Source organism: Erythrolamprus reginae, chromosome 1 (assembly GCF_031021105.1).
Source record: "Erythrolamprus reginae isolate rEryReg1 chromosome 1, rEryReg1.hap1, whole genome shotgun sequence".
Lineage (NCBI taxonomy): Eukaryota > Metazoa > Chordata > Lepidosauria > Squamata > Dipsadidae > Erythrolamprus > Erythrolamprus reginae.
The window spans coordinates 371396171-371421857 of NC_091950.1; the positions used below are offsets into that span (position 1 = coordinate 371396171).

General features: G+C 37.9%; 1 protein-coding gene across 1 annotated transcript in view; it reads right to left on the minus strand.

Annotated features, from left to right (window-relative positions):
• SRBD1 (S1 RNA binding domain 1) overlaps positions 1-25687 on the minus strand; it is a 175212-nt gene that overhangs the window by 91196 nt on the left and 58329 nt on the right. Inside the window, exon 15 of the mRNA XM_070734549.1 lies at positions 10371-10462. Within this exon, the coding sequence (XP_070590650.1) occupies positions 10371-10462 (92 nt within the window). The remainder of the gene's footprint in view (positions 1-10370; positions 10463-25687) is intronic.

A 25687-nucleotide genomic window follows, 5' to 3' on the forward strand; every position in this document is an offset into this window, starting at 1 on the left:
CTTTGTGTCTTGGGCTGAATTATTCACGGGAATGGTCATCTCTATCTACCCTATCCTATCTCCTATAAATATTGTTTGCAAGGCCTTGGAGGAGAGCCTTTTCTGTTGTGGCACCCTGCCTTGGAATATCATTTGTTTGGAGATCTGTTTGGGCCTGAACTCTGCTGGATTTCTGCAAGGCTTTGCAAACCTGGCTCTATGCTGAAGCCCACAACGCCAGAGTCTGTAATGGATCTTGTTTCTTAGTTGTGCTGAAATGTGTGATTCCTATTTGGCTGCTATATGTTTTTGCATATTATTACGGATTTATTATTTTTTAGTATTATTAGATGTCCGGTCATGAATGAACATATAAACCCGATAAGTAAATAATTAGATTCTCAAAGGTAATGATAAATAGATGATATTTTAAGCTAAGGAACTGTGTCTATTCAAAATATGATGCGAATATTCATTGGTGCCTGCAATTTGGTTTTTCTGTTTCTGTATTAAAATGGCTACATCTATTCTTGTTGTCTTCAAAGAAACTACTAACTTTGCACTCCTGCTGAAAATGCTTGACAGCACCTGACAGCAAGTTATTCATGGCTTTTTTTGCCTAATAATATTTTTAAATCCTGGTAATGTATTTCTAATCCTGCATTAATTCACACTGGCACTCTACGGTTACCTACAAGTTTTATCCACTTATAACAACCCCTCTCCAGTTTGATGTTAAGTCTTTGGCTTTTCCAGTGATAAAGTTTCTAAAAGTAACCTTTGCTTTGGAGCAGCCAAAGGGGAGCAATGATCTTTGAAAGAAGATAAAGAAATTAGCTCAAGTAGACAGAAAGGCACTATGTTCCACACATCTAATCATCAAACAATTTTACTTTATCTGAGATAGTCAGAAGAAATTATATTGTCTCCCATCTTTTCCTTCCATTTTGGGGGCATTGTGACAGCTCTGAACAGTATGTCTCCATCCATAGAAGCACCCAAGGGTATAAGCCCCCTGTAGCATGACAGTCTCAAAGTCCCAACAAGCCCCAAATACCTAAAAGGCATTTTCTTGCAATGAAAAGTACAAGTGGTTTGCTGAACTTTTGAGTGTACAATAATCCAATGAATTCTGCCCTGTGGAGAGAAGACAAGCAGATGGGACTTGACAATCTTAAGCAAAGCTGTCTTGTGTGACCTTTTGCTCTCCTTTCTTTTCTTATTTCACTCAAAAGCTGCTTCTTAAAATGCGGCAACTCTCACCCAAACTCTCCAGCTATATGATGTTACCAAAGAATCGTAGAACTGGAAGGGAACTTGTACTATGCAGGAGACTCATACCATCCTGGTCAAATAATTGTTCAGTCTAAAATTCAATCTATCCCATTGATTAATTGTTCTCACCATCAGCAAAATTTATCCTTATTTCTAGGCTGGATTTCACTTTAACAAGCTTCCACCCACTAATTACTTCTTGTCCTTGCCTTCTAGTTTGTTAGGGAATAAGTATAATTTCCTCTTTTTTGTAATAGCCCCGCAAGTACTGGAAGTTATCATGGCCTCCTTAATCCTCCTCTTCAATAGACTATACAGTGGTGTATGACAAATGCCTCTACTTTTTTGCACTCAAAAAAATTAACATTTCTAATATCAGATAAACTTCAGATAGCTCTGCCCTACCATTTGACTTCTGATACTATGCCAAGGTTTATATAAGAATACATACATAGCCTTGTTTAGTCACATAAGGCCAAAGGTCATCTCAGTACAACATTTTCCCACCTCATAATGGTCAACTAGATGCATCCAGGTTGCTCAAAAGCAAAATATGGAGATGTACCATAGTTCCCTTGCAAATGAAATTTTGTACTCAATCTGAAAGTTGCTTTTCGTTTTCAAGATTAATAACCCCAGATAAACATGACCTCAGTATTATTTATCCAATCTCCTCTTAAAACTATTGAGGTTAATGGCCATCACTATGTCTCATAGGAAAGAAATCTACAGATTATGCACATTATACTGTTCCTCACTTTGCTTCTCTCACTTTTCAAATATTTCTAATTCATAAAATTTTGGGTGTATTTTTTACTTATTCTTGACCCACATTTCTCTCCAGTTGTAAAACACTGCAACTGAATATGCACAGTCAATCCTAACAACATTGTACACACAAGTGTAGAAAGAGAAACAGAAAAAGAAATGTTACATCCTAACATTTAAGGTGGCATAGCAAAACAAAAACAAAACCTTACATGAATGAAAACTTTAAGTTGCCTGGTAACTGCAACTCTATATGGTTAGAATAAAAGGAACACACCCTACCAGAAGAACTAAAATAAAAATGTCTCTTAATCAGAATTGCTAGATTGTTAAAAAATAGTGGGTGGGGGTGGGGGGTGGGGTAAGGAAACTTGCTGAGAAACATTTGCCCAAAGTGCAGGAAAAGGCAGATTAGTAAAATTGTCTCCAGCTAACATCATGTAATTCTATGTGCTAGAGTATATTCATGAAACAATTATTGGGCAAACTGCTATGTATTTGTTTGTTCGTTTATATCCCATTTATATTATTTTTATTAGTACAGTGATACCTTGTCTTACAAACTTAATTGGTTCCGGGACGAGGTTCTTAAGGTGAAAAGTTTGTAAGATGAAACAATGTTTCCCATAGGAATCAATGGAAAAGCTATTAATGCGTGCAAGCCCAAAATTCACCCCTTTTGTCAGCCGAAGCGCCCGTTTTTGCACTGCTGGGATTCCCCTGAGGGTCCCCTCCATGGGAAACCCCACCTCCAGACTTCTGTGTTTTTGCAATGCTGCAGGGGAATCCCAGCAGGGAAATCCCAGCAGTGCAAAAACAGGTGCTTCGCTGGCAACGGAAGTCCAGAGGTGGGGCATCCCAGCGGTGGCAGTGGGTTTGTAAGGTGAAAATAGTTTGTAAGAAGAGGCAAAAAAATCTTAAACCCCGGGTTTGTATCTCGAAAAGTTTGTATGATGAGGCGTTTGTAAGACGAGGTATCACTGTACTGTATTTTTCAGAGTGTAAGACACACTTTAGTTTTGGAGGACGAAAATAGAGGTGGGTGGGATCTACCTATCAGATATTTATCTGGCTAGCATCCTTAGTCTGGTCAGCTTCAGCACATTATTTTATCCCCTGCTTAGGTCTGAAAAATATCTTCAGAGAGAGTAGCAATGAAAACAAGCCTGCAAAGACTTAGGGCTAGAAAAAAAACTTTGGAGGGAATAGGAATGAAAACCTCCTGCAAGCTGGGAAGATTGTTAGCACCTCATTGGGTGTGAAACAAACTTTTTCAGAGAAAGTAACAATGAAAACAAGCCTGCAAGCTGTTGTGGTTGGCTCTGGGCCAGCTCCTGCCCCAAGGACTGTGGGGGTGGATGTGGGTGAATCCTCCCAGTGTCAAAGGCCTGTTTTACTGCTGACTGCTTCGGACAGCGAAGTATCGTGGGAAGCAGGGAGTGACTGTGAAATGGGACCCTTAGAGGGGGTCATGGCAGACAGTCGATTAGGAAGCAATTCATCCTCCTCCTTATCTTCACTGGACTCTGATGAAGAAGCAGTTATAGACGCACACATGCGAAGGGCCATGAATAGAAGCGAGCAGCTACCTAGGTATTACAAGAGATAAGAGAGTTCACCTGTGGTTGGGTGTGGTTCAACTAATTAGGGCTGCTGTTAAATGGGCAGCGTGCTGGCCTCTCAGTGTGGAAGATTATTTCTTTGTGATAGTGGATGTGGCTTGACTCTCTGGATTCTCCAAGGACTATGTGCTTTGATATCAGGACTCTGAACATAAATCATAGTTAAACGTGTGAGTTGGACAACGTCTGAAGGGGAGTAGCTGTGACGACTTCATAGCTACTTGTTAATTGCTTTGAGTTGTTTTTTTTTGTTTTGTTATTTCACTGCATTCAAGTCTGGTTGCTTTGAAAGTGAGTCCTTTGACTACAAAAATGGGGTTTTGCTTCTATTTTTCTGTGGATAAAGAAAGTATTCTTGACTTTTCACATGTGTGTGTGCCTGTTTTGGCTACCTTTGCATTTAATTAGAGGCTCGTGCAGAGAGCCGGCAGAGCACAAGCTAGGAAGAGCCAGGAAGATTGTTGTGGCTGGGGTGGGGAAAAAGCTTTGAAAAAGCTACATTCGGAGTATAACATGCACCTAAATTTTCAGTCTCTTTTAGGGGAGATAAAGGTACGCCTTATACTCCAAAAATGCAGTAACTCAAAGTGGCAAAACTTTTCCAACACACCTTCCTACTCCTATTTTCCCCACAACAACCCTGTGAGGTGGATTGGGCTGAGAGAGAATGACTAGTCCCCCACTCCACAAATTTCCCACCTTCTGAAGTTAGTTGGGGGAACGATCAAAGGCAACATGAGAAAATATTATTTTACTGAAAGAGTAGTAGATTCTTGGAACAAACGTCCAGCAGGCGTGGTTGGTAAATCCACAGTAACTGAATTTAAACATGCCTGGGATAAACATATATCCATTGTAAGATAAAATACAGGAAATAGTATAAGGGCAGACTAGATGGACCATGAGGTCTTTTTCTGCCATCAGTCTTCTATGTTTCTATGCCTAAGGCAGGACTTGAACTCACAGTCTCCTACTTTCTAGCCTGGTCCCTTAGCCACTAGATCAAAACTGGCTCTCATCATTTGCAGTGATGCTTTCAGATACTGCTACCTACAAAGAAAAATTAAGGAGGGACAAGACAAATACTGTCATATATCTGAGAGTTAGTATTAAGAAGAGGGGCAGTTTTGTTCTGCGATAATTCGTAGGAAGAAGAAAAGAGATTTTGCAGAATCTTTATGAGTCACTCCCTACAAATTAACATGGGAGGCAGAGAGCTCTTCTTTATGGGCTATTTACAGGGGGACAATGAAGGGATAATATCAGAAAGAAGAAGCTCACCCTTATCAACCATGGGTGCCCTCCATCTGGGTAGTTTTTATCTGCCCCAAATATAGGATGGAAAGTTCTGGGAGCCCACATATCTGAAAGTGCCCTAGACAAAACAAATTGCATTGCAAAACCCAGTTGAGCAAGAAGCTTGACTAGAAGAGAACCCATGCTTTTATCAAACTGTTTCTGTCATATGTTCACATGTTGCTTCCAAATGCACATGCAAATCAGTTAAAACATACAAAATAAGGATCAGGGAGAACAAGTTTCAAATTTGCATTTAGCAGCAATGCATTGTTATTGTTGCTGTTATAACTACCACATCTTGGACATTACATACTGCATCCATGCATAATTCTTTTAAACAAGATACATATTTTCTTACTAAAAAGCATGCTGGGTAAATCTTGGACACAGTTCCAAGACAACTGGAAGAGTGTTACTTATCAGAAAATAAGGTGTCTCAGCAAACAGACATGGTAAGACAATACACTATGTTAATACCTGACCTAAACTTCTCAGTTCTAGTTATTAGCTTTTTAAAATAGTTCATCTTGCAGGCATTACAGCTGAGAAACAAAGGGAGAAAAGTGTACAGTACAATATCTGATGTAACTAGTGAAATAGAAATTAAAATGAAAGTATTCCCCTGTGCTTCATTGCACCGACTTATACAAGTTAAATAGACAAGCTTTACCAAGGAGTTTATTTTTGAGACAGGCTAGCATAAATGTCAATGTCACTAAGTGGAAATGTCCTTTCTTATCCAAGTATGAATAGAATTTTGTACTGTGGCTTGTCCATGTTATTTTCTATGATTTAGCGCAATGAAGCACAGAGTTGCTAGCTTGGTTTATACAGACACACACATACACACACACACACACACACAAAACACTGCTCAAAAAAATAAAGGGAACACTTAACACAATATAATTCCAAGTAAATCAAACTTCTGTGAAATCAAACTGTCCACTTAGGAAGCAACACCGATTGACAATCAATTTCACATGCTGTTGTGCACATTCAACTTTTACAGAACAAAGTATTCAATGAGAATATTTCATCCATTCAGATCTAGGATGTGTTATTTGAATGTTCCCTTTATTTATTTTTTTAGCAGTTTATATTAAAAGAAGCACATGCAGAAATTTGTGGGAAAGGGAGGCATTTGTTATTCTGTGAAACAAAATTGAAAACTCTGCTGAAATATCCTTCGAATAGCAAGAATTATTAAACCAATGCAGAAACTGCCAATCAAAACACACAGGGCATTTTTTCAATAATTTTACTAATTCATAACCACCATTACCACATTCAGTTTTAAGGCAGCTCATATCCATGTTTTGGCAGCGGTACAACTGCTTCAGGTTATTATGGTGGAAAAATAAAAGAGTAATTTTTTAAAAAAAAGTTCTCTCCTCTATTCAGTAGCTAAGAAAACAAATGCACCACTTAATAAGTTGCTGCTGAAATTATGCAAGCAGAGAAGTCACTTCACTATATTTCTGTTCTCTGTCTTATAGAACCAAACACACACCATCGTATATAGTACTTGCAAATATATTAGATTTTTCACAAGAGAAGCAATCATGGAACTTTTAAAATAAAACTTGGGAGCAATTCCAATTTTTCAAACACAGTCATATAAATGTACTAATATTGAAAATGTATTTTTAAGAAGTTGTATGTTGTTCTAGCACACATGTGGATCAGGACAAGAGTTGACATCAAATTATTATTGTACACAAATTGACTGTTTAGCATTAGCTGTCTCATTTGACCTGTTAGTATGGAGAATGAATTACAGAAGATGATGGTAGTGTGTATGCATTTATGATGCTGACTTATTTTTCATTTTTGATTGTTGCCTCCTGGCAGAAGATACAGAACACTTAAAAATCAGATCACACGTTTTCTGAATAGTTTTCATCCCAGAGCTATAATTGCACTTAACAATTTATTAAATCATCATCAGTGAGCTGTTGAACAGTACTACTTGGTCTGTTGTGTAGATGTTTGATTGGTTCAAGGTGTGAAATTTGTGGAGGGGGGATGTTTTGGGGATTGTTATGTGTGCTGGGCCTGGTCTTTGAGCATTGTGTGAATTTCATTGTATTGGTTTAATGTAATTTTAGACAGTTGTAAGTGAAAACATGACATTTTAAACAATGAAAATGTTTTCATTTTCTTATACTGAAAACTGGCATAGGCGACATACCATAGAATATAGACAGAAGATAGAATTTAATATAGTCTGGGGTAAGGAAAACAAATCCTGTAGGACAGGCTGAAGGCACCAGCTATGTTTTTCAGGAGAAGAGGAACCCTGAAAACAGACACAACAGCATTCATCATGTAGCTGAAGACTTAGCCATTATTTTTTTCTTCACTTCCAGAATCTGAGTAGATATATCTCATTGTTTAAAAAGCAGAACTACAACTAATGATATTAATTATAGAGCCGAGGTGGCGCAGTGGGTAAAGTGCTGTGCTGTACTGCAGGCCACTAACGCTGACTGCTATATCAGGAGGTCAGCGGTTCAAATGTCATCACCAGCTCAAGGTTGACTCAGCCTTCCATCCTTCCAAGGTGGGTAAAATGAGGACCCGGATTGTGGGGGCAATATGCTGGCTCTGTTAAAAAGGGCTATTGCTAACATGTTGTAAGTCGCCCTGAGTCGAAGGAGAAGGACAGCATAAAAAAATGAACAAATATATAAATCAAATGAGGAAAGATCTTGGTTGAAACGTTAGGATCTTGATCACGGCAATTTGAAAACAGACCTAAACTCCTATCAAGAAAGTGAACTTCTCTTTATCTTTAAAGAAAAAATTGGGGAATGCAGGAGACTGGACAAAGAAGGGCCAAGACTATGATTTTTCTGAGTACTGTTTACCTTTCTGAATTACGCTGATATTTTAAGAATGTGGTTTACATCTATTCTATCTATTCTTTCCACTGGTTCTGAGGAAGGAAGGAAGGAAGGAAAGAAGGAAGGAAGGAAGGAAGGAAGGAAGGAAGGAAGGAAGGAAGGAAGGAAAGTGGTTCAAGGTAATTAAACCAACTAAATTAAAACAGTCCCTTGGGAATGTCTTTGTTCATACCTACTTATTAACTACTTTCAGATAAAAATTATTATTTTATTTTCAGGTAAGAGCAGTCACCAGCATCTGGAAGAAAGATGCTGATTAAGATTTCAGAAATGATATAGGAAGAAATTCCCATATTTGCTACTTTCAAACAACAGCTGTTTGGTATTATAGCACAGTCATCTATAAGGTTGCAAATTAGTGCACATTTCATTCTCTTTCGGAAATTTACAAATCTGTGAACAAAAACATTTGAGATGTGCTGTACACTTTACTAAAATAATAATTTCCAAGCTGGTTTTCTACAACTATTATTCATCTTTTTTTCCCCCTATGTCTTCTCACAAGTCTACCAACATTAAAATAGGGTCTCTGGGCTCTTTAGATCATAGAATTTATTTCTTTATCTTTGATCAGCATTCAGCTCTGTCTAGATAAGGCATGGGATAAGGCTTGGGGAAGGAGCATTCTTCCACCATACTTGCATATCCCTAATTGTTACAAGAAGCATTCAGACTCTAATATTCATGATATAGATAGAGGCACAGCACCTTTCAGCTGTTACCTGGATTCCAAGCCACCTATCAGATTAGAACTACTGAAACAGAAGAAATGGAGACCAAAACAGGACCTTTTGATTCAGTAATAATACAAAGCATTTGAATATGTGTATCAGATTATCAGGCAGGAGAAATATTTTGACTTTAAACCCACTAAGCTCCATTTATTAAATCTTCCTGAAGAGAGATAAATCAATAGAACTAAACAACTCGTATATTCTAATATATTCTATATTCATTCAGTTTTAATTAAAAAACATGGCAAATGCTATATTTGTGATTAAATTATTCACACGTCCGCAAGCTAATTCAAGTCAGGCATGCATATTCATTACAGCTCAATATATAAGGTAGGAAAAGCGTGCTAAACATAACTTTTGGACTTCTTTCCAATCTGTTAACAGAAGTCATAGCAGGTATGTTCCATTTTGGTCTCTGTTATGAAGTAATGCCTCATTCATTCATTTGCTCATTCATTCAATGAATCAAAGAATCACTAAATCAAGGATGATCAATACTGGGTTGTTTAAAATTTAAACATTTAAAAAAACATGTCAGGCCTGGAAGCCTTTCTTTTTTTTCTTATCAAAGAAAAGTAATATAGTAGACCAGAAGAGAAGTTACTTGAACCAAAACCAAAAGATTGGTAGCACCTTGATTTAGAAGGGAATTAAACAGCTTCTTAAAAGGGTATTTTTTAAACTTTTTTACTGAAAATATTTTATAGGTATGAATTAATAAGAAATAAGAAGATAATAAGAAATAATAAGAAAAAAATGAGGAATAAACAGAGTTAACAAGTGGTTCAAGAGTAACAAAGTAACTGCCAATAAGAGAATAAGTATTTTTCTCCAACTTGATGCTCTTTAGATGGAGTGGGATGGGAATTTTCAATCAATTTGAGAAAGAAAAATGTGGCTTAAAATGATATTTATATATTAATTTCCAGTTTAGAAAACTATTTAAAGCAATAGGTCTAGAGACAGATCATGAAAAATGTAGAAGCAAATTGCAAAACTTCAACAATATAGAGTTGCAACCACATTTTCAATAACATTATGTAAGCTGGCATATATTACTGACTGCCAATGGAAATACTAAGAACGGGTGACAGCGTTTTTGTAAAGGAAAGAGTCCTATGAAATTTTCTTTATTCAAGCTGAACTTGATTTACAAAACCTACAGCTCATTTATGCCTCAACTCATTCTGTACTGTCCATTTATTCTGATGTAAATCTGCTGAAATTTCAAGAGAAGCAGATTAGAAAAAATAATGGAAGATTGAAAATTTATATCATTATAAAAGTAGCTGGGTCTCAAATGTCTTTGTTAAAACAGAAAGAAGTTTGTATCTCTCACCATTCATCTTTTCTCTATTAATTTCCCTGTTCTAGTTATTCTCATTTAAGAAACAGGTATAATAAAATAAAGACAAAAATATTGTATACTTAAGTCCTGTACAATGGGAGACAGAAGGTATACTACACTATGTATAATAGGATTAGATACATTTTTCTATTTGTAAATGGCAGGTAAAAGCATGTAAATAATGAGTAGTTTTTTCTCTCAAGCCTATGTTGGATTAGGCAACAAATGTACTCAAGATCTGTAAACAAAAGAAATTATATATAATTCCCTATAGTTTGTTTGTATGGCTTTATGAAACTGTTCAGAATTTCATATTGAGTAAAAACTCACAAAAGGAGAACATCTCTCTGTCTAAAGCTCAAGTCACTCTTTTAATGATTATAAGACACATATTGTATATTATATTAGGAGTAAGAATATAAGCAATGGGTACCTGCACTTCGTAGGTTAGGATCTAAATCGGGCATCTCTTTACAGGCTTCTGGACTAACACTGTATATGGAGGCTCCTGCTTCATTGGTAATGCTGAAAAATAAAAAGCATAGAACATATCTTATATTTTAATAAAAATTATGAAAAAGCCGGAGGTTGATTAAAAAGAAACCAGAGTGCTTGTAGAGACAAAAATGCATCTACCGTTATCTAGAAGAGAAATTGGGTAAGATTGTGTGTATTCTCAAATTTAAATATATGTGATATATTTCCATTTTTTCACAATCTGAACACTAAACACTAAAGTCATATGAAGGCCACCTGTTTAGAATACTTTCACTTGTGCAGATGGCCTTATTCCAGTAAGATTTGTAAATAAACCTGACAACACTACATCCTGCTTTGGAATACAGTGAACCCTCGAGTTTCGCGTCCTCAAGGATCGCGAAAGGGCTATTTCGCTAGTTTTCAACCCGGAAGTAAACTCCACCATCTGCGCATGCGTGCCCTTCCACGCATGCGTAGATGGTGGAGTTTCCCCGCCGGGCAGAGGCTTCCCTGGGTCTTCCCCCTCTTGCCCCGGTAAGACCCCAGCGGCGGTGGGCTGGAGCGCGAGCTTGGGGCAGCCTAGCTCCACTTCCCAGCTGGGAAGCGGAGCCGGCAACAGCGTGGGCGGGCGGGCGGCGCGCGCGAGCTTGGGGCAGCCTGGCTTCGCTTCCCAGCTGGGAAGCGGAGCCGGCAACAGCGTGGGCGGGCGGGCGGCGCGCGCGAGCTTGGGGCAGCCTGGCTTCGCTTCCCAGCTGGGAAGCGGAGCCGGCAACAGCGTGGGCGGGCGGGCGGCGCGCGCGAGCTTGGGGCAGCCTGGCTTCGCTTCCCAGCTGGGAAGCGGAGCCGGCAACGCGCGCGTGCTTGGGGAAACCCCAGATCCGCTCCCCAGCTGGGGAGCAGCCCCAGCAACGCGCGCGAGCTTGGGGCAGCCTAGCTTTGCTTCCCAGCTGGGAAGCGGAGCCGGCAACGCGCGCGCGCTTGGGGAAACCCCAGATCCGCTCCCCAGCTGGGAAGCGGCCCCAGCAACTCGCGCGCGCTTGGGGAAACCCCAGATCCGCTCCCCAGCTGGGGAGCGGCCCCAGCAACGCGCGCGCGCTCCCCAGCAACGCGCTGCGGCGGTGGAAGTAAAAACACCATCTGCACATGCGCAGATGGTGTTTTTACTTCCGCACCGCTACTTCGCGAAAAATCGATCATCGCTTGGGGTCCTGGAACGGAACCCTCGCGATGATCGAGGGTTCACTGTAGCTTGGACTGCATAACTATTAACTATTTGTAAGTGAGCATTTTATTTGGAACACATAATGTGCATTTGTAGTTGAAGTAAAAGAGACCAAAGAAATATCAATATTTAGATGAAAAAAACAAAACAGCAGCAGACAATCATTAACAAAATTCAAGTTGTATTATTTTACTGATTTAGGCCATTGTATAAAAGCCAGTATGACACGATTGTGACACGATTGCGATTGTCCCTTTTCATTAGGACATTTAATGAGCGAGTTTCTCATTTGATACATTTTGAATTCTGAACTATAGTTCAGAAATTGTAAGTACTGTAACTCTAATGTTAACAGCAGCTGTTCATCTGCAGCAATAACATGCCTGTCACTCCAAAAAAGCAATATGCAAATATATCTTATATTTATGTTACAGCATTCCCCAATATAAAATTAAACGTGACTTTCCAAAATTAGGATAAAACCAATTACTTCTTCGTAGTATCTGCAATAATCCAAACCAGTATCTCCTTCAAAAGCTAACTGTGCGTCTTTGAAAGCTATCCGAATCACAGCATCACTGAAGGCCAGCTTTAAAAGCTGAAGTTACAAACACAAAATGCAAACTTACATGGCAGGAGTATCAGTTATCCACTGCTGAGATGCCTACAAATGCCTCTAAAGCTTTAGACAGAGGCAGAGGCAAAGGGGAACTGAAATAAGGATCAGAACAGAATCTTGTTTTAAAAGATTAACACAGAAGTTCAGAAGAGGGGATTGGCTCGGAGGAAATGAATTCCTCTTCACCTACTAGTGCAAACGTTCAGGCTGAATGCACGGGAAAGAAAACAATGCCATTTCTGTTCATAGAAAAGAACCAGCCCCTTCAAGATCTATGGGTCAGGGGCAATTGGATTCAATGTTATCCATTTACTGAAAATGCAACCCGCATATAATTGCTTCTATTGATAAAGAAGCATTTATTGTAAAGTATTTTAGGGATAAATATTAAAAGATTATCCTGCCTCCAAACAAGTGTATGGATGATATAAAAATCACAGAGGTAAGGCATGAAGAAAAACTAAAATATTGTTGTTGTTGTTGTTTAAAAAGAATTTGCATGTATTTGTGTGTGCATGAAACTGTTCTGAATAACAAAGATTGCTTAAGAAGATACCCAAGGAATATGACCCAGCTACCTTGCATTTTATCCTTGTAAAAAAAATGTCATGAAAAATTAACTTTTACAAATCATTTGTCATTAATTTAATTAATTTGCATTGCCTGTTTTGCTTTTGCCATTGCTAATTAAAATATGAAATCAGCATTGATGAAACCATTTACTAAGTTTCAGAAAATCCTTTTGCTACAAGCTATGCTGTGCTACAATTTACAAAAAAGCAGTTTCCAGGATCACGTTTAAAATCACTCTAGACTGCTAAAACCCCAGATTACTTTTGCTGAATTGTGACGAATAAAGAGGGCTTTAATTGAGCCCACACGGCAGTATTAAAACCATTGCACAGAAAATTTGTTCTAATATTTTCTTTAGGAAGTCTAAAAGGAATTACCTTTCAAGTAATTTCTCCCAGCGTATTGTCAATTATTTCTGAACAACTGATAATGCTTTCAAAAGGGCATTCTTTCTTTTAAATAAAGCGTACATAAAGAGCATCCACAGATTAATACATTTTACGTCGCAGTAGCAAAAAAATAATCAAATCACGATTCCTCACAATAAGAAGGTCCTTTTATCCTCAAATCACTATTGCTACCAATGTGCTTAGTTGTGAATGCTTTACATTCAAAACAAAACCAATAAACAAAAGCTAAGGCCACTTTACTTTATAAAGATGACGTGTTATTCTAAACCTAAATAATGAAGTTGTCTTTGTAATACTCAGTAATCAATAATGAAGTTATTCACTCTAAAGATGTTATTTTATTATTTATGGAAAATTAATTAAATGTCATAATGAATATTAATAGAATTAGAAAATAGAAGAATGGGGGACTGTTTAAATGGAAATACACATTATTTATATTTCCACTATGTATCTTTATAAAACTTGCATTAAGTTTCCTAATTGCATCATATTGAATCTTCCAATTTTTCAGAGGTGAAACATCAGAACAATCCAAGATGCAAATGGAGCATACTTTCAAGCAAAGAATGTTAATTATTTTTAAATACTCTAATTTATAAATGCAATTTTTATTGTATTCTGCAAAACATTCGTAACATGCAACTGGTATATCAAAATGCACTGTAGCAAAATACAACCTAGAAATGTTACTTATTTCACCCAATTACCACACTAGCAGGAACTTTCATAATTTTTGATGAAAATCATGCCACACCCCAAAATAATTACATTTATTACTGAAAAAAATTGAAAAAATTCATATGAAACTGGACAATACTGTGAACAGGCATGTTTATAAAAATTATATGTATTAATTTCATCTCCTCTTAACCAAGATTTTACTGGCTTACCACGATTTATTTCCAAACCGCGTAGGCAAGCCTGCCTATGAGAACTGAGGCAGGGATGAGGGTAGGAGAGAGAAGGAGGGTCTAACTATTCTTGATTATAGTTATCAATTACACATGTTTCCAGCAACATACCAGCAATCACAGATGGCAATCTTTTGATCCTGGGTAATGCTTAAAGTGGAATAAAGCATGGAAAGGACAAAACTTGGGACTTAAAGACATTTTGGTCTTTTTTAAATGGATACTACTACATTTAACTGGAAATTATACCACCTCTTCTAAACAAAATATTGTGTTTCTAAGTTATTAGAAACATTGAACTGAATTGAATTTTAAAAAAGAAGGATCAGGCCTGTAAGTGGAAGTGACTGTATCCACGAGCAGATATATTCTTATGATAAATTATAAGAGTACATTGCTGCTGTATTTTAAAAGTGTGTACATATTTTTGATTCCTCGTCATAAAATGACAAACTTTGCAGAACATTAAACTCATGGAATGCCGTTATAAAAAATAATATTAGTAAGCAGCAGTCTCCAGAATGAAATGTCTCTGGAGATTCTCAATCATTCCGGTCATAGTTATCCCATGTTTGTTTGTTTGTATGATAAGTGAAATGTTTTCAACCCAAGAAAGTCCAGTTGCCTTTGGAGAAAGCAATCTTCTTCAGCTTGTATCCCTTCACGTTTATTGGGATTATCATTCTTCCAATTCTTAATAAACATGCCACTTGCTAAATAGGCTAAGAATTTCGATAATTTCGGTTCTAGCATCTGGAGAACTTCCAGTTAGGGAATAATTATGCTGAATAGTTTTGAACTAGGATAACAACGTCCTAGTTCAAATCCTCATCCAAACTGAACATCTTTTAGGTCATCCTGATCCAGTTCTACTTGACAGTGGGATTAATTGGAAGCAGGGCGTGGAGAACTCAAATTTATAATCAGAGCTCTTTGGAGGAAGAGTAGGATGAATCTGTGCTAAATTATTGTAATCCCTGTAGAAAGCTCTCCTTCTCCACTGGGAAGAGGAGATAAAGGTAACACTGATTTTGTGTTCAAGGCATTAAACTTTTGGAAGCAAAGGATGATTTTCTGTACTGAGCTATCAATATATCTGGTCTGAAAAATTTCAAATTGTATTTGGAATATGGCTCACCCCCAGCAAAGAAATACTAATAAAGATTACTGCAGCTCTTTAGAATGAGGTAAAAGTAAAGCACTTCACTTATTAACAGATCGATACAAGTGATAAACAATAATAAACAGCTTAGACATTTAAGATAATTTTTAAAAACAAATTTGGAAAAGATAAACATCTTCAGGTTTCTAGAATTAATGCAATCCATATATTTTAACTTTAAAGTTCAGTCAGCAGAAGACAATGATTTTAAATAAAATTTTAGGAATACAAGAAAAAAATATACATCATCTGGATTTTAATCTGTTTAAAAATGGCAAAAAATTGAGGATATATTTTGGCATTCTTTGTATATCTTACTCATAGTTAAACAAAGTGAAAAAATATATAAAACAGGTGAAGTAGAAAATATTTATTGGAACCAGTTCCACTGTATGGAATAAATAAGTTTTGTATTACATAAAAGTTATTCAAAATTATTATTCGAAGGCCATGCTAGTTGAGAATTTTGTAAACAAAGTCTAAACTAGTGTTCCACTGAAAAGTTTGGATAACAACTTATGCATATTTTTGCTGGGTTTGCTCTCTAAGACGTGTCCTCAAATGACAATATATATGGCATTAAAAATTGACCTAAGGAATTAAAATAACTTCTGAAAAAATATTTTACAAAAAAAAAAGTTTCCTATAGATCTAGAAATCCACAAGATAAAGAAAGGGGGGGGGGAGAAAACAAAAAGCTACTGTATTTGTTAGTTGTAACTTTCCTGTGTGAGATATATTTTGTAACAGTAGTGAGAAATATGTAATATATATGTTCTCTATAAAGATCACCACACATCTGGGTGATATAGTAACTGGACTACATAAGCACAAAATAAAAAGTTATTACACATCATTGTAACTATACCGTCTACTTTCTCTATGAATCCTTCAAAGCAAAAGGCCAGGATTTAAGGAAAGTCGTGAGAATAAAAAAACCATGTCCAGAACTCTAATGTGATATTGGATTTCATTCAGTGTATTTTAAGGCAATTTGTTCTTCTTGTTCTCTTGTTAAAATATATTCCAAAGATACAAAATTATTACACCCATACAACAATATTGGAGCCTTTGTATTTTTTTTTTTTTAAATAAGCATTTAGTTTGTTATCCACAAATACAGGTGTTTTGACAAGTACAGAAAACTGAAGCAATGAAAAGGATAAACATTCTTTCTAACCTAAATAATTTTCTGATAATATGGATGCAATCACAAATATAATTCAATTAAAGCTACACAATGCAAGATAACTTTACTCGAAATACTTCATATCCTTAGTATCCTCTGCATCATTTGAGGTTACCTACACAAGACTTGAAAATCGTATTTTCACGTTGTACCACCAAATTTCATTCAAATACCGACACAGAATTGCCTTTTGAATAATGCATAAAGAATGTAAATCAAAGAACACTGGTATGAACCAAAGAATAGTAAGTGGTTATGTCACAGTTTAGATGTCTAAAAGTGTTGTTTTGGCACCATCTGGTGACTATCTAAAATACTGCAAAAATATGAACTGCTTCAGTATTTGGACATTGGACAAATTGGCTTATAAATACATGAAATATAGACTAATGTAGTCAACCCTCCATAAAAGTGCTTTAAAGCTAAATTTATTAATCAAAATCATCCTTTGATATCACCTTCATTGCTTTAAAAAATCTTTGCCATATACAGGAATGGTATCAAAACAACCTTTTATTTTATAAATACAATTTTATATTCTATAAAGAATGCAGATCACAATGTCCATATTTGTATGGTTAAGCAAAATACTATGTTTTATCATCATTTGTGTAAATCTTACTTCTAGCAACTGATGTATTTTTATAGTGTTTTGCTAAAATATGGATATCCTATTTCAGATTAACTTGCACAACCATCCTAGTTTGCACTCATCCAAAGGCTGAATACTTTTTATGAAACCATAATTTAATTAATTAATGTACATAAACTTGTACTCACTCTCACTGTTACTGGCCACCATTGCACTGATTCCTCTATCAACAATACTGAAAGGTCAGGCCTTAGCTATTAAACATTAAAACACCTGGCAGGCTATGTCACATCCTTTACATGGAAGATCTATAGCTTTATGGAAAAATATCACCTGTGGGAGAGTTGCTGCTCAAAACTGGACATGCAGACAAAATATTCAAAGGAGTTTGGACTAAAAAAAAATGGGCCATCCTTGCCATCAACCAGGGAAAAACAGTGAAAACTGAAAGGAAACAAGATATCCTATGGCAGTGATGGGCGAACCTTTTTTTGCTTGGGTGCGAAAGGAAGCGCAACACTCTCTGTGTGTGTGCCCACACACATAATGCAATGCCCTCCTACACTCACGCATTTGCACAGGCCCCACTAAAGCCTCTAAATTTAAGGTAGGCCCATTGAGCCATTTTTCGCCCTCCCCAGGTTTCAGGAAAGACTCCAGAGCCTGTGGATGGAGAAAAACAGAAGCTTGGAAATGAACTTTCCTGAAACCTGGGGAGGGCAAAAATGGCCTCCCGCCGCCCTCGGAAAGCCAAAAATCATATGTGCGCTGGAGGTGGAGCTGACATAGGGCAATGCCTTGCATGCGCTCCGATGTGACTCTTCATGCCACCTGTGGCACGCGTGCCATAGTTTTGCCATCATGGTCCTATGGAAATACCACCTGAGTCTGTAGAACAGCATAAAAAACACAGAAATCAAAAATAATAATAATAGCAATAGCTTATAGGTATATAGGTTAGACCTATATACCACTTCATAGTGCTTTAGTGTTTTTTCCTAAGCATTTTACAGAGTTAGCACATTGCCCCCAACAATCTGGGTCTACATTTCACCAACCTCCGAAAGATGGAAGGCTGAGTTAATCTTTATTTATTTATTTATGTTTTATTTATTTTGTCCAATACAAATTGAACGTTAAAGAGAATATAAACATGTAGTAATAAATATCAGGGAAAGGATAGAAGAAAAGATATGAGAATAGAATACATCAATGAAGAATAGAGGAAATAATAATAATAATAATAATAATAATAATAATAATATATTAGATTTGTATACCGCCCCTCTCCAAAGACTCAGGGCGGCTCACAACATAGCAATAATACAATACATTACAAATCTAATAATAAAATTTTAAAGTCAATTAAAAAAAAACATTAATATAGCATAACCAGTGTCATAAAATCACCAACTACACAATCGTAGACATTCAACCCAGTTCATCATACAACAGAGGTCAAAAAACAGAAAGAAGGGGGGAGGTAATCATCCCCACGCCTGGTGACAGAGGTGAGTCTTCAGGATTTTATGGAAGGTGAGGAGGGTGGGGGCTGTTCGAATCTCTGGAGGGAGTTGATTCCAGAAGGCCGGGGCTGCCACAGAGAAGGCTCTTCCCTTGCGACCCGCCAGCTGAGGAAGATATCTGAATGAAAGGCGAGGAGGGTGGGGGCTGTTCGAATCTCTGGAGGGAGTTGATTCCACAGGGCCGGGGCCGCCACAGAGAAGGCTCTTCCCTTGCGACCCGCCAACTGAGGAAGATATATGAATGGAAGAAAATATATATATAATATAGGAGGGGCAATTGGACAGGGGACAGAAGGCACACTAGTGCACTTTTGCACTTATGATCAAACTCCTGGCTGTGGTAGAAAATTAGAAGTAAATATGTCATGAGTGAAGAAAATTTTAAAGTCCAAACTCAGTAAAGAAAATAAGTTGGCATTTTGCAAATGAACCAGATATCTCAAGAAGAAAAAAGGACATTGGAAGAATATATGAAGGACAGTGAAAAAGATGCACTGCAGCTAGCATACCATGAAGGATAACTGAATAATGGAGAAACCAAAGTAGTGTACAAGAAAGATCAAATGAAGGATAGAAAAGAGACATGGAAAGGCAAAGCATTATTAGTACATTATTATTACTCAACAGACGGATGCCAAATCCAGTCTATACATCTGGCTCACAGGGCAGTGAACCAAAATAACAACCTCATGAAACCGATAAACCCATAATCCTTTGGAGAGGGGCGGCATACAAATCCAATTAATTAATTAATTAATCAATCAATCAATCAATCAATTAATCAATCAATTAATTAATTAATTAATTAGTTCAGAAAGTTCAGAATACTCCGCAAAGAAGCATCATCTTCATAACCTTCCTAAAAGACAGCAATGGATTTTATATTGCTATTCCTATATCTCTTCTTCTATTCTTTCATTGATATGTTCTATTACTATATCTTCTTTTCTATTATTTCTTAGATATATTTTACTATGAGTATTTCCTCTATAACCTTCAACATGTATTTTACTGTGTATATAGATATATACCCACTAAAACCCTCATTGTGTATTGGAATGAATAAATGAATGAATTAATTAATTAATGAATGAATTAATTAATTAATTAATTAATTAATTAATATCTCATCACCAGCCCAAGAAGCAAGCCCTTCTCCAAAACTGCTACTACCAAGAAAGCACTATGAGGCTCCCCCTCTCCTACCATCCCATGGAGATTAAATCTAAAGTATCTTTTACAGGACAAGTACAGAGCATTGGTTGGAAAAGAGAACCATTCAGATAACAAGGAACTTGCCCATAAAGTGTTACAAAAGGTAATGCCAATAATGTAAATTATACTCAGTAAACAGAGAGACAGTTTGGGATTATCATTTTAAGGCAGGGGTCTCCAACTACAAGGCCACAGCCCATTATTGCACAAGCAGTGGATATCCCCTGTACCCCCGCACCCTGCCAGTTCGTAAAGCTGGAAAGATTGGGGAGCCGCCCCGAGTCCACGGAGAGGGGCGGCATACAAATCCAATTAATAAATAAACAAACTCTGGTTTAAGAGTTCACTGGGCAGAAACCAGAAGACTGTGAATTATAGTTCTCCTTTAGGCACTTTAAGACTTTAAGCTAGTTGCGCGCTCTCTTTCTCTCTCAACCCTAGGAAGAAGTCAATGGCATTTTCCAAAAACCTTGTCAAGAAAACTGCAAAGATTTGTCCAGCCAATTGCCTGGCGGGACCCAGGGGAAGAGCCTTCTCTGTGGCGGCCCCAGCCCTCTGGAACCAACTCCCCCCAGAGATTAGAACGGCCCCCACCCTCCTTGCCTTTCGTAAACAACTTAAAACCCACCTCTGCCACCAGGCATGGGGGAATTGAGATCCTCTTTCCCCCTAGGCCTTTACAATTCTATGCATGGTATGTATGTATGTTTGGTTTTTATATTAATTGATTTTTTAAATAAATAAATAAATAAATAAATAAATAAATAAATAAATAAATAAATAAATAAATAAATAAATAAATAAATAAATAAATAAATAAATAAATAAATAAATAAATAAATAAATAAATAAATAAATAAATAAATTAAGACAAAGCCAATAAACTCTCACACACCCTCCCAATTGGCACTACATTCAGAGCCTGCAGTATATATACTGTCCTGCAGAATGCTGGCCGCTAGCAAGCAGGTTACAGCATTCGGCATTAATTTAGTTTCCAGCTCATTTTTAAACACAGTCCTAATAGGGCAGTCAGTTCCATTGACAATGGTACCTCTACTTAAGAACTTAATTCGTTCTGTGACCAGGTTCTTAAGTAGAAAAGTTTTTAAGTAGAAGCAATTTTTCCCATAGGAATCAATGTAGAAGCAAATAATGCATGCAAACCCATTAAGAAATAAAAAACTCGGAATTTGGGTGGGAGGAGGAAGGAGGAGGAGGACAGTCGCTGCCAAAGGAAGAAGGTGAGGTGAGGTGAAACAAAAAAAATCCAAAACTTTAAGGCTTAAAAAAAAAAAAGAGGGACTCTGAGGCGGCGAGAAGGAGCATTCGCCTCCCATAAACTGAAAGGCTCCTCTGGCCCAGAAAAGCCCGAGATGGCCGGGATTAACAGGGGAATGGCAGGAAACTGCTGGCCGGGCCTTGTGTGCCGCTCGCAAATTTCCTGGGAAATTTTTTCAGGCTCAGGTTCTTAAGTAGAAAATGGTTCTTAAGAAGAGGCAAAAAAATCTTGAACACCCGGTTCTTATCTAGAAAAGTTCTTAAGCAGAGGCGTTCTTAAGTAGAGTACCACTGTATTGTCATCATTGGGAAACAACACCCTTTTTATACACAAGGTAAATTAAACACCACATATATTGAATTTTGATATCCCTTTAGTGCTCCAACTACTTATTCATTTACTGCATTTTGCTATAGCACTTCTTGTTTCAATCTATTTCAGCTACCGGAAATAAGCACATTTGCTGGGTCAAAAATCACCCTCCATTTTAGAACCATATTCGGTGCACATGCCAAAATATCACTGCATCTCATTCATCTTTTTCCTTTGAGTGGATTCTCAAAGCTTTAAATTAAAAAAAAAAAATCCCTCTTATGAAACAAATGCATTCCCATGTAGTGCTCAACTGGATTTAAATCCCTACTTGAGCTCACTCATCACTTTTCATTATTCTTCCATAAAGCAATACAAACGCTTTGCAAAAATCATGTTTTCAAGATTGTGCCCTGTAAACGTTGTGCAGGTGAGTGAAAAGAACACACATTTGCAACTATGTATCGCCATGCATACACAAAAAGAGGGCAGATTTTCAGTACTGCAATAACGTAGAGCTTATTTCTAATGCGGCTGCTTGCCATCGTGAGCAATTCTCACAAAGCACAGAAGATGATAAAGCTTTCACCATAAATTAAAACATAGTGTGTGTATGGTAAAATCCATCAGATGCAATCAGAATTCAAAATGCATTGGATTAAAAAAAAACATAGCAGCCCAACACACATCTGAACATCATGATAAATGTCAATTTCAACAAGCTGACCTATTAATGTCATGGTCCTTTCAGATGGCTTATTCGTGTAAGGAGCCTGAGCCAAAGTGACTCAGAAAGCCATTGTACCCATAGAGCCAGACACAGGGAGAAAGGAATGACTGACCCCTGACCCCTGGGACATCTTTTCTTTCTCCAGAACCGGGATTTTCTGGCATAGTCTTTCTCAACTGGGATTCTGCAAGGTGACTGGAAAAGAAAATAACCATTTGTTTAAACTTCGCAATGCTACTACAGTAGTCCCTCGCTATACCGCGCTTCACCTACTGCGGCTTCACTTCATCGCGGGTTTCTGAGGAAGTCGACCGGCAGATTTAAACAGCCCGCCGAACTCGATCGGCAGGTTTTTCAAAAAAATAAATAAATCTAAAATTGTAAATACTGTATTTAAATACTGTATCTAAAATAAATACAGTGTGGGAAGGGTTTATAAACACTTAAAACAATGAAAACTTACCAAACAATTACAATATAAATACTTAAATAAGTACTATCAGTCGATAAATTCCCCATCGCGGATTTCACCTATCGCGGCCAGGTCTGGAACGTAACACCAGTGATAGGTGAGGGACTACTGTACCCTGTTTCCCCGAAAATAAGACGTAGCACAACTTTTCTGCATTCACTGGGCCTATTGGTTCCCGATATTTCCCCCAGTGTCGCCCCCCAGCCATTGTCAATGCTTCAAAGTGGCACACCCTACTGGCCATCCAATCGTTCAATTTCTTCTCTTTCCCACTTTCCACCCAGCTATCAAAATCTTTGATAACTTTCTTGCTTTTTCTGAACCTTTCTGCCCATGGTGATGATGGACCCATTTCATTCCTTGAAAGAAGCCCAACAACAAAAAATATGCCTTTATTTTCATCATGGGAGAAAAACATCAATATTTGATGCTAACTTTGAAATAAACTCGTTCTACTTGGAGATCAAAGAAGGGTAATTGTTCAAAGTTGATGTAGGGATCAGCTTGCTATGGAGGAACAAAAGATTTAAGGCAATACTTCCTTAGGTACCATCTTTGAAGCAATGAATCTCCAAAGCAAGCTTTACCACATTTAGCTTGCAAAAAGTTTTAATCTTTAATTCTTATTATCTCTGCTCATTGGTCATGATGATGATTGAGGTTGATCTAAATTGCAGTTAACATTTGGATTCTCAGTCTAAGTAAGCCGCCCCGAGTCTACGGAGAGGGGCGGCATACAAATCCAATAAATAAAATAAATAAATTAAATAAATAAATAAGCCACTTAAAGCAATACATTTATAAATTGAGCCATTTTTCGCCCTCTCCAGGTTTCAGGAAAGACTCCAGAGACTGTGGATGGAGAAAAACAGAAGTTTGGAAATGAACTTTCCTGAAACCTGGGGAGGGCAAAAATGGCCTTCCGCCGCCCTCGGAAAGGCCCAGGCATCCCCGGACATTAATCATATCCTGCACCTCTGCTGGAAGTTGTTGCTAGTTATCCTCAACATCAGAGAAGTGAATGTTGCTGAGGGAGGCACCCAGAGAATCGATGGGCCCGGGGCTAAACTGACTGGTTCCCCCTCGCCACAGTCAAAAGATGATGTTCTAAGGTCAGCTGTGGATCGAGGAGGACGCCCAAGTTGAGGACCCTGTCTGAGAGGGTTAAAAGTCCCCCCCAGGTGATGGATGGACAGATGGAATTGTCCTTGGGAAGCAGTACCCATAAATTTGAGCCTGTTGGCACCCATGCAGACCCTAACAGCCTCCAGACACTGGCACATCACTTCCACTGCTTCACTGAGTGGACACCAGGTGGAGATGTATAACTGGGTGTCATCAGCGTACTGATGACAACTAAGCCCATGTCCTCGGATGATCTCAGTCTATACTACATCGGTCAGATTATACCTGGAATACTGTATGTAGTTTTGGTTGCAACAAGGAAAAAGAAGAGCAAAGACATGGTAAACAGCTTGGAGGTAAAATCTTGTGAAAAATAGTCAAAGGAACAGGACATGTTTAGTCAAAAAACCCAGAAGTCTAAGGACAGATATGATCGCAATCTGCTAGTGCGTCTCACAGAGAAGATATGGATTCATTCTCTGTAATTTATTTATTTATTTATTGGATTTGTATGCCGCCCCCCTCCGGAGACTCGGAGTGGCTAACAGCAACAATAAAACAGTGTACAATAGTAATCTAATACTAAAAATAATTAAAAACCCATTAATATAAAAACCAGACATACATACATACATACATACCATGCATAGAATTGTAAAGGCCTAGGGGGAAAGAGGATCTCAATTCCCCTATGCCTGACGGCAGAGGTGGGTTTTAAGTAGCTTATGAAAGGCAAGGAGGGTGGGGGCAATTCTAATCTCTGGGGGGAGTTGGTTCCAGAGGGCCGGGGCCGCCACAGAGAAGGCTCTTCCCCTGGGTCCTGCTAAGCGACATTGTTTAGTTGACGGGACCTGGAGAAGATCCACTCTGTGGGACCTAACTGGTTGCTGGGATTCGTGCAGCAGAAGGCGGTCCCTGAGATGCCTCAGCCTAGGGCAGTGATGGCAAACCTTTTTTTCCTCAGGTGCCGAAAGAGCTTGTGCATGCGCTAGTGTGCATGTGCGAGTGCCCAAACCCATAATTCAATGCCTGGGGGAGGGAGAGGGCAAAACCAGCTTCCTCTGCCGCTCAGAGGCCCTCTGGATGCTGGAAACAGACTTTTTCCCAACTTCTGGTGGGCCCAGTAGGCTCGTGTTTCGCCCTCCCCAAGCTCCCTGGAGCTAGGGGAAGGTAAAAACACCCTCCCCCATCCCCCCAGAAGCTCTCTGGAAGCCAAAAATGCTCTCCCAGAGCCTCTGTGTGAGCCAAAAATCAATTGGCCAGAATACACATGCACACTGGAGCTGAGCTAAGGCAACGGCTCGCATGCCAGCAGATATGGCTCCGCGTGCCACCTGTGGTACCTGTGCCATAGGTTCACCATCACTGGCCTAGGGCAAGAACCAATTTCTGGGAAGCTTTTCAAAGAAAGATCTGAATGCTAAACAAGCAATTAATTTAAAGTAAGTAATAATTAATCAAAATAAACTATTTTGCAGCAAAACACTTGCCTCCTGGAATATTGGATGCTTAATCATAGAAATTTTTAAACAAAGGTTTTATAGACATTTGTCTAGGACAAATGCTCCGGACAGGGCTAGAAGACTTTCTATCCCTATGATTCAATGATTCAATAATGTATCATAAGCAAAGCATCTTCCAATATAACATTGAACAATTATCAATATAACATTGAACAAGTTTTCTGAAAATGAAACAGCAATTAACAATGTAAAAAAAATCAGAACAAATAACAAAAACAAAATATAAATATTTGAACCATCATTGGCTTAAAAAAAGCAATAAACAAGCTGCAGTCCTTCACAAGGATTTGCATTGTCTCTCTTCATTGCACTAAAAGGGACAGCAAGCTTGCTCTGCAGGTCTAAAATATGCCCTGCATAATTGATGTGTTGCTTTTAAGTGTTAAAGAAGCTATAGCAACTGT